The sequence below is a fragment of the Elaeis guineensis genome, chromosome 2 (genome assembly GCF_000442705.2).
Source record: "Elaeis guineensis isolate ETL-2024a chromosome 2, EG11, whole genome shotgun sequence".
NCBI lineage: Eukaryota > Viridiplantae > Streptophyta > Magnoliopsida > Arecales > Arecaceae > Elaeis > Elaeis guineensis.
The window spans coordinates 106,279,577-106,294,926 of NC_025994.2; the positions used below are offsets into that span (position 1 = coordinate 106,279,577).

Below are 15,350 nucleotides of genomic sequence, written 5' to 3' on the forward strand. Positions count from 1 at the left end.
TGTGATTCAATCCGATTGGTATCAGCTGATCTAGATCTAATCGATGTTCAACCGATCAAGATCGATGAGATTTGACCACCAACGGTAACGAATCTAACGAAGTCGGTAAAAATACCGATTTGATTCGACATGCAACCTACGATTAGCTAGCAATATTCAACATCTATCCGACTACTTTCTTAGGGCCATACCGATTATTTGAATCGACAATAGTTATTCGATTTGGACATCAACTACACACGAACATGTAGCATAATTATCGTCCACGAGCGGTTCATTATTCGGCCTTAACGGTAGACTCTCACGTTCCGAATATTCAGGGATAAGAGTTACACAATAACGGCATCACCTACCCTATAAATACCGATAAGTAATGGAGGATCTGGTAAGCTTTCTTAATATAAACTTTCGCTCTCGATTTTAGCTCTTTGACTGTTCTCTTTCTCTCGCTAACTTAAGCATCGGAGGATTTTTTGCTGGACAACTTCTGATAAGTAAATTTATTTTATAGATTTCCTACTATTCAATGCCAAAGCACAACAACTCGGCTCTCAACAGACTATCTCATCGAAGATAAGTTACAACAAGTATATTATTGGCTCTCTCACTATGAATTAAAGATGATTAGTTAATTAACATGATATTAAAACTTAAATTTACTATCTAGAGATTAGAAGTCCTCCATACTAATTATTTATTTAATTATTCTAAATATTGCCTTGAGTTACTTCAAATCCTCGTGATCTCTACACGTGCATGGTCCAAACCACATAATATCCAATAGATGTGTCATCTAGACATCGTGGTCGCTGCTTTTTTAACTCATTATCGTCTCTCTTGTGCATGATCTGGGCCACACAATACTCGAGTAATTATGCAAATCAAGACTTGGCACATGCATCCAATCTATGCATGCCATGGTGCTTTAGCAACTTTTAATTATGACCTTGAACGTTTTCTAAAGAAGGATTCCTATGGTAGACTAAATTGAAAATAAAGACATGTCACTTGAAATGGTGGTCTTATTTTACTAAGAGTGGGCGGGAGCTTACATAAATGGCGAAACCATATTGTTTAATTGTCCTTTTTTTTTTTTTTTAATTTTATATGATAAGGCCGAACAGTTGGCCAGCACATGGATGGATGGCCCTGCTTTTTTTGTTCACAGTACGACAGGGACTTTTCTATGCCGAAGAGTTTTTTATATACGCCCATATCTGTCTGGGAGATGCTCTACGAGGGTCTGGATGAGAACAAACCCTAATATCATTCCTCAAGCTAAGCCACGGAAGCCGTCGAAGTTGACCATCTAGTCAGCTTCAGCGCTGATGCAGCTCCTACTTGACCTTGTCAAGCGTCATTAAGGTTACCAAAACCATTCCTATCATCAGTTGGAATTTGGAATACATGCCTTCACAAATCAACCAAGTGAGTTGAAGTAGATATGTCCATGTACAGCTTATGTCATAGACTTGCTGTCTACTAAAGCTGCAAATGGATTGAGGTTAGGTGACCCGACCTGTCCCATGGAGATAGGTTGGGTTCAAAATATTAGATTCATTCCACATTTTAGCTCAGCTTTGGATTGTATAAATTTTTGATCTGACTTGATTGTACTGGAATTATACTAAACATGGTGTGACATGGTTTTATTGAATAGTTGTGAGCTGCGCTGACTCTGGTGAACGGTGGTGATGAATCAACAGGGAGAAAATTCTTGTCAACTGCTTCAATCATGTGTGCAGGGCTAATAATTGATCCAGGAAACCTTTTGGACTTATATCAAGACTGATCAAGATCTAAATATTACATCAACTTGAATGTGATCCATAGGCTCGAAATAAATTTCAGGTCAGACTTGATAATGAACTGACATGATCATGTTGGACCCAATGAGAATCCTGATTAATAAAGTTTATTATAACATGCATCGGTTAGCATATTATCTATTATTCTTTTAAGAAAAAAAAAACAAACGATCAATTATTAATTTTAACTTTAATCTTTCTACCAAAAAAAATATTAATTTTAATCCAACAATGGATTTTTAGTTCAATTAGCGGTTAATAATAATTTTAATAATTTATAAAGATAATAAGAAAAGGAATTTAGAAGCCAGACAACTTTTTGAGATAATAATTAATAAATTATTAACTAAAAGATAATTAATAATCGAATCAAGTTTTAAATGAGATTGAATTGTGGTCGAACAAAATTATAGATTGGCTTCAACTCCTTAAACTAATCTCCAGCTCAAGGACTGATTCATAAGCTGTTCTTTTCGTAATGGTCTATGATAATTCTTGGGTTGACACAATTAATTAAAAGAAATCTAATTTTTGTTCACTGCTGCACAGCGACATAGCCACGCACCTATTAAGATGAGGACTTTTGATGAGAGTTCCACAATGATTACATGTTCAAGGCCTCGGTCTCTCTCCATTGGTTGAACAATGTAGTCGACAAATTCCTATCGATCACTTTGTGACAGTTAAAAAAAAGTACAGTGAAGGCTAGATTGTCTTGTGAACGCTTGTGCATTGCCTTAGCCATATAGATCAAGATCGTACAAGGACGTGAGAAGAATTATATATCTACGATAGAGAAATTATAGATGATACACATTCTATTTCAAAGTGTTTGTCATTTTGCACGATCGCATCTATTATGATCCTACGTATGCTAGTCTTTCATAAGGTATCATAGCATAAGGTACTTGTATTATGTGATCATGATTCATGCATATCACCACAAGATCATGGAATTATGCATTATTTGTAGAATTGAATAATTTTTAAATAAGTATATAATTTTTATTACTAACAAAGGTCTCATCCAATGTATGCTTAAGAAAATAATTATAAAAGTTTAGATTATTTTTCAAAATTATGGATTATTTTTAGAAAGTCCTACGAGCTTGCCTCCTTAAAAAATTAAATCGAATTAAGTCTTTCCTTTCTTTTTTTATTTTAAGTAAAATATTTCAATTTTTTTTAGCTGATTGATAATTTTTAAAAAAAAGATATATATAATTAATATGCTAGGAGAAATGGATGATATTCTTGATAAAAAAGGCATATCGAATTATAATAAGATATTTTTCAATCCAAAATTTTTAATTTTAATATATAATGGAATTTGAAATTTATGTATTAATAAATTTTATTATTTTATTGTTAGGTCCATGTTGATGACAGTGGAATCAACGGATTGCTTTTGTTATACTTAAAAGGCTCTCACAAATAGCTAAATTTCAAAATTTATAAAAGCAAGTTAAAAAAGGTTTGTTATTCATGCTAATATCCAATGTTGTTACCTCATTGCCAGGGCCACAATTTACCAAAGTGGCGAGAATATTGTTTTCTACTGTATATTTACCGGCGCATCTTCAAGGCTTTTAGAAGCATCGAGAAAAAATTTTACGATGCCTTAAAATATTGGAAATAGCTAACATATACGCCGACAATGGTCTAGAGTACTATAGTGCTAGATCAATAATCATGATTTTTTGGATTTTAAGGCTTATTGCAAACCTATATTTGCTAGCCACTAGTTTCATGGTGTTAGATCTATGATATTTGATTATCCTCTAGTTGAATAATTAGTTTGATCAATTGATCGGTGGATAGCTAATCACTTTAGAAGTCTGCTGGGGCAGAACCTGTCAATACATGTGATTGTTATACTAAATGGCAGGAGAAGAAGATACATGACACTCAACACCTCGGCACTTTTAAAACATGTTTGGTAAAATCACAACCTATCAAATGGGACAGCCAGTGAAACATAACATGAGACCGAGAAAAGTGAGGAAGAGACTATGCATGGATTGCAACTCTATTTGAGTGAAATAAAAAAAATTACTATTTTTTTTCATCTTGACGAGATTCGACTCCATAATCTGGGCACTTTCTCCTTTCCCCCCTTTTAATCTCTCCCTTTCATGCCTTTTTCTAGCATTTTAATCAAATCTAATAATTTTTCTAAATAGACTCTTAGTCTCCCACTCTTATTTTTCGAGATTAAGATGGACAAGTTATACCTACCTATCACCTCTCAAGATTAACTCCCACTTTAATTGATTCTCTGACTTCTTGCCCAAGTTGGCAAGGAGTCAACCTTTCTTTATGTTTCATCCCCTCTTTTTTTTCTCTAGTTCAACCTAATAAATCTAATAGGATTTTTTTGAATGAGCCTAATTGGCCTCCATTTTGATTCGGAGGGGTTGATCCTACCTTTTGTATCTTATATCCCCTCCATCCTTTCAAGTTAACTCTAATTTGAATCGGACCATTTGCTTCTGCTCTAAACAGCACAAGATGGTACTGTTCACGTAAACTATGAATGGTTTGTTGACTACCATGTTACATTAGTCCCTGCATGCTTAACATTTAATCTGGATGGATTCAATTTTTTGATCTGCATCCAAACCCCAACCATCAGTTTCAGATGTGGGCCGGTCCAAAGCTAACATTATATTCTGCAATGTGGGCTCGGCTTGAAATTCACATGTGAAGAATGTGAAATTCTTTATGCATCGTGGGCGGTGCAGAACTATGCGCATCGTCTGTGGTGTTGGCTCATGTGAAGAGTCGAAAGATTTTTTTTTTTGTGCACCATACCCTAGCTCTATGCATGAACGAATCACTGCGGATGATACATGCATTCTGCATTGCCTGCGGTGCATAAAAAAATTTTCGTGAAGAATAGTACAGATATTAGTAAGGCCATATAGCCGCACTATGCACACGGGCTTCACTCGTTAGTAGAAGGTGCGGGGGTGGGAGGTGGTGTGGGAGAGCATGTTGGCCCAAGCCCTCCCTATCCGACCACACCCCCCCCCCCTCGATGCATGGCATGAAGGCAAGGGGGATATTGTTCATATGAAAATTTTTTATGCACCGCAGATGGTGTAAAAAATCTGACGTGGAGTATGTCATCTTGTCCGATTGATTCACGTAACCCCTCCCCCGATGCATGGCATGAAGGCAAGGGGGATATTGTTCATATGAAAATTTTTTATGCACTGCAGATGGTGTAAAAAATATGACGTGGAGTATATCGTCTTGTCCGATTGATTCACGTAGTCATCACTTTTTAACGTACATTTAATATCTGCAAGTCAAATTTTCGTTTAAAAATTTTATATGACGAAAATATCTCAATCTTTTGAAAAAAATTATGACACCCTGTGGCGTAATATAACTCAGGATACTATAATATAGCCTAATATATCATAATATGAGATGAACATTTTTGTCTAACCACTTTCCAACGCGCAGGTCAGTTTTTTTACTTGAAATTTTAAATGATGAAAATATCTCTGTTCTTTAAAAAAAATTATGATATTTTGTGCATATTATGAACATAGGATATTATAATATTGCTATAGGATATCATAATTTTTCCAAAGGATAGGGGTATTTTCGTCATACAAAATTTTTAAATGAAAAAGTTGATCTGCAGGTATTAAATATGCGTTGAAAAATAGTAACTATGTGGACTAATCAGATGAGATGGTATACTTCACATTGAATTTTCTACACTGCCTATAGTGCACAAAGAATTTCACTTGTTCGTATTATAGTTTCAGATGTGGGCTCAATATTAATGGGCCCACATAGCCCAACACTATGCACGTGGGCTTCACGCATGACCACTGACGCGGGGTTGGGTTGGGCAGGTGCGGTGAGTTTGGTGCACGAGGGGAGCGTGTTGGGCCAAGCCTTCCCCATTCTATTCCCCTAACGCCTGACACGGCGGGTGAGGGAGAGCGCCGGCCCAAGCTTTCCCTTCGGTCCCCTCTCTCTTGGCCCGATCTTGAAAGCACGTACATTGCACGTGCAGCACCGCTGGTTTAAACTAAACGACGCCGGTAGCGGGTGGAAAAAGAAATCCTGCTGACCACTTCGTGTTCATACAGCTCGGACCCAAGCCCGGGCAGCGGGATCGGGAAGGAAATCTCCACTCCCAGGTCGCCTCCTCCTCTTCTCTCTCTCTTCTCTTCTTTCTTGTGAACCCTAAGTCCGGAGCTAAGTGTTAGGTTTTGGGCATTCTTGGCCAAGAGAATGGGGGCTTTGGCGATTTTCGACGGGTTTAACTGCAAAAAGTTTCTTGCCTTTTTCCCCTTTTCTTTGCTTAATGCTCCGCAGTTCTTGATTGTTCCAAAGTTGAAATTTTTACGCTTTCTTGATTTCTGGTATGTGATTTGGCTGGGAATTTCAGGCTTATGTGGGCGTTCTTTGATTTCTGTGATTATAATGTGGCTTCAATTCTGCAAGATCCGAACCTTTCCCCCCTTTGTTTTCTTGTCGCTCTCTCCTCCGGTCGTTTTCTATAACGTTTTACCATTCAAGAATTGGACGTTAAGGGTTTTATGCAAGTTATCTGTTTCTTGGACTTCTCTCGTCCTAATTCTCCTAAAAGAAAACATTTTCTTGAATTTGAGAAGGGATGCATCTCGATTCTTGAGTTCAGCTCTGGGGATTTCTTTGGACTATTTTATTTTTTGGTTTGCGTGAATTGTTTCTGCTGCATTACAGGCGATCTCGTGGCCGAAATGAGTTTTGTTGTCTGATATTAAACTTTTTTGGTGTTCATCCGATATGGTTGCGCAACTTAATATCACCTTTAAGGATTTCTTGCAAATAGTTAATGGTAAAAATGAGATGGAAATTGAAATTATTTTGTTTTTGTTACTATTTCTGATTATTGAGATGTAATCGTTACTTTCTAGTGAATTCATCAACTTTCGAGCGAACTGCTTCTACTAATCTTGTGTAAGTTCCACCTGCTTGTCATTTATGGGTGAAGTTCATGTGCAAAAGGGAAAAAGAATACCAGCAGGTTACAGTACAATCTGTTGATTCATCCAATACACAAATGTAGAATTTTGACGTGATAGGCCACTAGGGGTCAATTGAGAATAGGACAGGAGTGCCACCATACTGAGTTGAACCCAGGGCATGTTCATAGAGGAAAGCTGTGCCAAACAGCTGAGATATGTCTGGTTGGCCAGGGTCATTTAGATTTGTAGTTTGTGTTTTGCCTGAATTGTGATTGATTCTTATTTACCAAAGCAAAAACTCACTAATTTCCTCCTCGACTATTTTACTTTTTTCTTGGTACAGTTCATCTAAATTCAAGAATTCTGGTGGTTGCAGTACTGTTTCGAACAGTCTATTTGAACCTCATAGCTTTTGAACTCCATGGAAGAGTAATTTATCCTTCACAATTTGTTTGTTCTTTTGATGCTTTGTCAGATTGAATCTAAGACTTGGCAATGCTTTCAGGGAAAATATTCTGGATCTTCTCCAACGCTATCGCCGTGATAGACACGTACTTCTTAATTTTATCCTTTCTGGTAGCTTGATCAAGAAAGTTGTAATGCCACCAGGTGCAGTTTCCTTAGATGATGTTGACATAGATCAAGTCAGTATTGACTACGTTCTTAACTGTGCTAAGAAAGGTAGTGAATCCTAATTGTTTTCCTCCATAAGCATCATAAAACAATACCAATACCATTTAAAGTAAGACTAGAGGGGCATTTGGTGATGTAGGTGACACGCTTGATTTGTCAGAAGCCATTAGACTTTATCATGACAGCCTTGATTACCCTTCAATGGTAAGCTATTAGATTATTTTGCATAACTTCTTGATTGTTAGCTCGAAGAACGCTTTGGATTTCTTTCACATGTCAAGGCTACTAACCATATTTTTATGCTCCTTCCCAGCTCTCTAGGGCATGATTTAAGCTTAATAACGAGATAAGAAAATATTGCTGTCAGTTATTTGGTTTGATCCATGGTATTTTCAGTCTTACAATTGTTTAAGTTAGATGCAATGAAATAGGCCATAAATTACTATAAATTATTTTAAACTTGTGTTTATCTTTTCATCTAAATTTATTATTTCACGTTGGTTATGCTATCATAGTTTTTTGTATAATAATTTTTTTTCGTAAAATATAGTGTGCATAATATTGATAGTAAAATAACTCCCTTTTGGGCATGGTGGTTCACTTAATCCCCTGGACTTCCTAGGTAAGCAAATGCTCTACTTCCTACACTTGTTGCAGAGATTAAATCTATTTTGGTAGGGGCATGAACTTTTTGTTTACACATATCAAGAAAACTGTAATGGTCTCTTTTCTTAGGACACTTCACAGTATGTTAAAAATAACCTGCAAAGGATGTTGACCGGGTCAGCAAGGACTAGTTCTAGTTGCCTTATGTGATCTTGACATTGTACAATAGCCCCTAGAAACTTGGATAAAAATGTTTATTGTTTAGTTTTTGTCAAAACTGAGGCTAGACATGTGAACGAGATGTCAGAATGCCTCCATGCTTTTAAGAAAAGGCATGATATAGAAAAAAAAGGTGCCTAATGTGATATCAGAATTTTTACATGCATCACACACACACACACTCCACCCCCCCACCACCCCCCCCCAACCTACCTCCTTCCCAGGGCCTCCCTCCCCACCTCCCCCTGCCCTCCCGAATGAACAGAAGGCAGCATTAAATGAAACATAGAAGCTGGCATCTGGAACTTTCCAGGTTGAAAAATTTCAAGAAATTCTAAAATTTCGTGACTGTGATCCTATTTCAATTTTCGTAGAGTTGAGTAACACTTCATAAGTCACATTGATTTATGATACTATGGTTCTTATAGCCTGTCCATGTCAATTATATGTGCAGTTTCAGCTAGCCTTCCAATGTATCTGATCAGCATCTAAATACTGACCTTGTAATTGTTTTTTATGAGAAAGTAATTGATCCATTGTCCATGCAAATTATTCCATATCTATGCTTCCACATCTTTTATAGGATGATAATGCACAGGGTATCAATGATTATTAACTTGCTTTTCAAATGTCTTTTATCAGAGCAATACAGGGTCTATAGAAGAGTTCTTTTTGGCTACAAAACCTGAATCTTCAGGGCCAGCACCAGCACGGACGCCACCACCACTGCCAATACCTGTCACCACACCAATACCCATTTTGACAAGTTTGTTAAAGTCACAGTCATTTCAATCTTCACATGAGCAGGAATTAACTGTAGATGATATTGAAGATTTTGAAGATGAAGAAGAAGAAGTCGATAACTTCAGGATTGCCAGAAGGCAGCCAAACAATGCTAGCAGCCTTTTATTGCGATTGCCATCATTTGCTACAGGTAAATATGAATAGAAATCTTGTATCTATGTTATGTTCGATGGATTTGTACCAGTTTGAAACTAATACTTCTGACAGCACTTGTGTGAACAATTGCTGAAAGGAGACTTTTCCACTGATGAATATATTGGGGGGGGGGGGGGCATTTCATGCTTTTTTTTTTTTGATTATTTTTAAAGATTTTTTCTATACATTGGGCCACTTAATGGGATAGTCCTCTCCTAGTACTCCTAAACGCTCCAACCTTGATGAAGGCTGGATTCAATCTCTTGTCTCTTGTACAACCAGTTAACCACCAAGAGACTTTGGTAGTTGGCTAAACTAGCTCCTCAATTGAAAGTTTTTGTTTATGATGAACCAACTATCTAATTAGTTTGAGAGTTAGTGTTGGCTATAGGCAATCCATATCATCTAGGGCCTTTCATAAGCCCAAAAACAGATTTAGAAAATACAATATTATAGCCAAACTGCCAGAGTTGTGTCATAAAATGAAATGATATTCTAATGGTACATGATACTATAGGAAAATTAATAGAATAATTTGTTTCCATTGGGCAATTGATTCAATTGCAATATTAGCTCTTTCTCTCCATTGTTTTGACAGACAAATTGACATGCTTCTCATTTTCACCATTGGAAGAATAAACAAGGGAGAATGAAGGAAATAGGGGAAAAAGGTGGACATGAGTTTAAATTAAAACCTCATGGATCTAACCAATTAATGTTTTTGTATTTTTTTACATTTGGATTTCAACAATGACGAATGGAGAGATAATTGTTACATCAAAAAAAAAAGAAAAAGAAAAAAAAAACTTAGTTGAGGCTTCCAAGTAATCAAACCTTTAAAACTATGTTTGGTCACAAATTAATACTATAATGTACTTACAGGTACATTGATGATGCTCCTGCTATAAACTGTTTGTTGGTTGATATCCTAATTTGACACAAATCACCCATTGTTTCTTTTCATGCCACTCAGCTTTTCTTCAAGATCTATGGTTGGACTGAAGGCACACATGATGGAATTTTTGGTTCAACAAATTATATCAAATTATTAGTGGAGACCCAAGGGAACTAACGACCAACTTGGATGTTGGATCACAAATTAGGAAATTATTCCTTGTTCATCAAGTGAAATGTCAATTTTCATGATCATTTAATCACGAAAAGCCTTTTTCTTTTTTTGACTACCTGGTTGTGCTGAAAGCGTGTTATTGTTCACTAGTTATAGCAACCAGGTTTGTATAGTTAAGGATGATCTAGTAATTTTTATTTTATTTTATTCAATCTGTGTTCTGATATCACATGCAACAATTGGTGAATTTTTTTAATAATATTTTTTGAAGTGTCGTTTTAAGTGATATTAATGTCTAATAGTCCATTTTAGGTATTTTTTTTGGTTGGAGGCACAAACTTTTCATGATTGAGTTTTGGAAAGTTAGGTGCTGTTATGCATCAATTTCTAGGTGGATTTATGTTTTTCATTTTGTTTCTTTTTTTTTTCTTCTTAGCTGTTTGAGACTCTCTTTGGAAAGGACTGGTCAACCTTATGTTGAGTCATAATAGGAACCTTTACTTTTCTCCTTTGGCGGAGGATTTGTTCAAATCCTTTTGTAGTGTTCTCAAGGTCATGGGGAACTGCTAAGGACTTGTATAAGTGCTGTTCCACAAATTTAGTAAAAATCCTGGATTGTTCAATAAAAGTTAGAGGTTTTGATTTTCTTCTCCAGTGATGTGATTCGATGGCTTGAAGGTCAAATTCGTTCCCTCTTATGTTCAATGTCTAGATAGTTTGGTTGTGCGATGTTGTCTCTTTCTAATATCTTTTTTGTAGCTTCCTTGAAACTTATATCTTCTTTTCTTCTTCTTTGTGTTTAAACCCACCCTTATATAAACTTTTAGAAAACCCATAATCCATAATTTTTTTGCCTCTATGACATTTCACCATACATTTCTATTGTCTTTGTCCAAAATTTTATATCCACTTAAAACTAAAATCTCAGGCTATCTTTAATTTCAGCATACATAATATTTTTCTTTGCCTCTTAAGTCAAACCTTGAAATTAAACTGCAAGCATTTAAATTCTGAGCAAAGACTTACCTGCTATATAAATTTTGCAAGTGGATTCCAACTCAAACAGTTCAAGTTAAGGAAGATTTTAGATTCAAAAAGAAATTCCCATAAGTGCAACTTTATTATTGCGATTCAAAATCCATGCTAAAATCTTTAAAATTTTTGTTCCCCACACCTTCCTACATCATGTTTGGATGTTAAAAGGCTTAATTCTTTGGGATCTTCCAGATCACTCTCACTTTCAATCACATGACAATCTATCTCCATATCTTAGGTCCATTCTTCATATACTTTGCCACTTAAAGTATGCATCATGGCTTGATTGTTATAAAACTTGTCATAAAACATTCTTATGGAGTGCCTACCATAATCTTATCCCTTCTAGTGAAGTCTTCAACCATACTAATGCTATGCCATATGTACATATTTAGATAAACGTCCGGTCAACTTCTGCATTGGATTTCTTGCAAAAACTATATTTTTTTAATTCTTTCAACTAAAGAAACTTTTTATGTTTATACAGCGTACCATTTTTCGTTTGCTAGAACAATGGCAACAGCTAATAAGGGCCGATAAGGAATATCAGAATCCAGAAGGCTAAAAAATCGAAGGAAAAAAATATCAAATGAGCAAGAGAATTCAGATTGATCCATATGCAACCTGCTCCACCTTTAATTTGAGCGAAGCTCATACCTATAGTTAGGATCCACGAGCCTTGATCTTATTTTGATACCAAAAATCTGTAAGCCAACCAGGTTGTCTCTCGATCTTGCAAAATTTGGACCAACTTTGCCTGACCTATTTAGACCTATAAGACTCATCTTATTGCTCAGGATGCTAGGTTTGACCCTTAAATTTATGTCTTTGAAAACTCTCACGAAGTAACCAACAACCTTCCTGGTTTTTCTAGAGACCTGTTATCTACCATGATCTTCCTTATAAAGGAAGCTGTCTTTTTCAATTAGTCTATCTGCTTTTTATTTTTATTTTTATTTTTTTTGGTGAAATAACCTGGCATTCTTCAGCTACTGTGCTGTTGACTGTGATTTTATTTTAAAGCTCAAACTTGACAAATGCAATAAAATCCTTAACATGAGCTTTTCCCACAAATACTTGCTGATAAGAATTTTATGAGGAAAACCTTGTTATTAATAACTGGGTTTTTCAAAGGGCTATTGGAATAGAAGGCAGGGAGCCACCCAACTAAGTGTTGACCATTAAATGGTATAACAGTTTTTTTGATATTTTCTATAAATTGTGATTTAGAATTGTGAATATATTGTCAAGTAATCTCATAATTCTACAAAGAAAATTCAAGGAACTGTTCTGTCATAAATTTGGAGATCATGGAGCTGATGCCATGGGACTTTTCATATACTTCTAGTAGATGCAGATTCATGATGGATGTACTACCATCTCAATTCCTTCTGGTCATTAACCTTTATAAATTAACTTGGAAGTGTCTGCTTACATTCTTTCCTAGCTGGAATACTCCATTGCTTATCTTATGTTGAACCTGCTTCCACTGATTTCCTCATGTAACTGACACATCAGTTTAATCATAAATGCTTCATGAACAATGAGTGCATTTACACCACTGAAATTAATAGATACTTTTCGTGTTATCGACATATTCTATTAGAATTTCTTATTACCTATGCTTTATGAAAAATTCATTATTTCGTTTATGAAGGAGCATGGTTGCTGATGAATATTCTTGGTGATTCTACAACACATTAGACAAGGTAGTGAAGCTGATATCAATTACTAAAATACGTACTGGATCAGCTCCGTGCAACATATCTCGTTTTCATTGTACAACTGAGTGAAATGCACCAGAATTTCAAGATTTGTGTTTCGTCCACAATGCAATGCGGTGGTGCTTTATCAGTTGATCATGAACCAAAATAAAATCTGGAAGCTAGTATATATTGCACTCATCCCCAGAAGCACAGCCTAAACTGTCGCCAGATTAATTCGAGTTCCGCAAGTGTTGCCCTCCTGTTAGACCTACAAAAGACTGCTTATAATAATTTCACAAGCATCAGTCATGTAGCTATATATACAAAATCCATTAATGACATAGTCTTTGTGGCTTTTTATTAGCTTAGAAAAACCACATATTACCAAAATGTAGAAGTTACCAGTAAACAAAATAAATCTTTTGGAGTATTTCCACAAATTCTATAAAATATCTCCTTGGGAGGAATGTTTGAAATAAATATTTTCATGTTGTTTCTTTAAAGAAAAAAAACCTTTCATATTAATTGGATAATTGGGGATTGGCAAAAGTGCAAATGTCTTCCCAGAAAATCCAGTGCTGTTCTCAATCAGGATGCTTGGATCATAGTTGAATCAATTTTCAGATTCTCTCTCTATTCCTAGAAATCCTCTGAAGAGCTATGCGAATGAATGTAATTACTATTTCCTTTTTTTGCGCTAAAAGGCCTATGTGTCATATCATTATCTTTCAGGATATGTTACATCTTTATCCTTTCTAAGGAGGCTTTTTAATACTCTGACAAAAAGGTCTTATATATTTCTAGGTATCCTTTTTTTTTCTGCTAAAATTGGCAATTCAGTTTGCAACCTGACAAGCCTCCCATTGATAGATTCAGTTAGCCAATCCATTTCCGAAATCATTCTACATTTCCCTTGACACATTTTCAGCAACCATGGTATTTTTTTCTTCTGTCATAGCAGCTGGAAGTAAACCTGAAAATTGGCCTTGAAGTCTAGTTTTTGACCTTTAATTATACAATGCTTGCTTTAATCCATGGAGAATTCTCCTAGCTCTTCCTAGGAAGCTGAGGTTAGCTTCTAATCCCTCTACTGTGTAATCCCTTTATGCTTTCATTTCTTTAAATAAAATCCATTTCAGCGTTTCCATGCAATTATGTTAGAGATCCATCTGTATTGATTTTGAACTATCCATTTTCCAGTACCATTCCATTTCAGAAACTTGTCATTTCTTTCTCTCTTCATCTAATCTCTAAACTCTTATTGCCATTAAACTATTTCTTTTAATCCAATAATGTCCTCATACATATCATCCCCCCAAACATCTCTGATTATCCTGTCTATTACCGCTGACATCTGACAAAAATTTAAAAAAGATTTGATGGTAGCTGATGGACATGAAATGCACAAATTAGTTGTTGTTATTATCAAATTCAGGTTCAATTTCCATTTTCTAGAACAAACTTCTTGCAATTTCTGCATTTCCTCCATGTGCAGTAAATCGCCCTCGTACCCAGAGGCATGTCCTTTATATTAACTTCCTCTGAGGTAAGATGTTCAAGAAACAAGAAGCTTGACCACTCATCTTAGCTTGAACAAAATGTAGCTTAATCTAACACCAAGATTATGAAGGAAGTATGTTTTCTTATTGTTCTGTGGATATAGAAAGTTGAAATTGTAAACTTTTGTTTTGTGGTAGTGAAATTGTCAACTTTTGTTGTGTGGCAGTGAAATTATAAACTTCTATATCCTCATTAATGTATACTATCTGTATTGAAGAGGAAAACCAACAGGTTTACCTTTCTTGTTCTTTATATGGAAGATAAACCCAAAGGTCTCATGCTATTACAGCAATCTGGGTTGACCATCCGGTCATCCATTATATGATCTAACAGATCTTTCCAGAACAATGATAGATAAATTGAGTTTTAATGGTCGCTTATAGGTAGGCCTATTCATTTCTTTCACAGAACTGCAGAGATTACTTTTGGCTATAACACTGCATCGTAAGTTTGTAATTTTCTGGAGTTGGCCTCAAGAAACAGAATGAAGTCATTAGAGGGAAGGGCTATAAAAACTTCCTCTTCTCCTACAGAGATTAGTTGATTAATCATTGGGTGGTGAGGCAGTAGGTGGGTGAAGAGTAGGAGAGGTAATAAGATGAAGGAACATTGGGAATAGTTGGCTATAAAAAGGAAAAAAAGAGGGGGTTCAACCAAGTGGGAAGGTCATCAAATAACATGAATAAAAAAAATAGAGCCAGGGTAGGCAACAATTGATACTTTGGTGAAAATTTTTCACTCGTGCTTTTAGTATATGTAATTGAAGATGGGTCCTACAAAGATCTACCCTATGGAT

At 35.7% G+C, this 15,350-nt stretch overlaps 1 protein-coding gene across 4 annotated transcripts in view; it reads left to right on the forward strand.

The window, feature by feature from the left end:
* Positions 1-5,836: 5,836 nt before the first annotated feature.
* Positions 5,837-15,350, forward strand: part of LOC105046546 (protein unc-13 homolog) — a 43,108-nt gene continuing 33,594 nt past the window's right edge. For 3 of the 4 annotated variants that reach the window (XM_010925162.3, XM_010925171.3, XM_073252547.1), the window contains exons 1-5: positions 5,837-5,974; positions 7,131-7,216; positions 7,293-7,468; positions 7,560-7,624; positions 8,888-9,179. In XM_010925162.3, coding sequence (XP_010923464.1) covers positions 7,209-7,216; positions 7,293-7,468; positions 7,560-7,624; positions 8,888-9,179 — 541 coding nt within the window. In that variant the 5' untranslated portion in view covers positions 5,837-5,974; positions 7,131-7,208. The remainder of the gene's footprint in view (positions 5,975-7,130; positions 7,217-7,292; positions 7,469-7,559; positions 7,625-8,887; positions 9,180-15,350) is intronic. The other variant, XM_019853846.3, reaches the window with a different exon arrangement.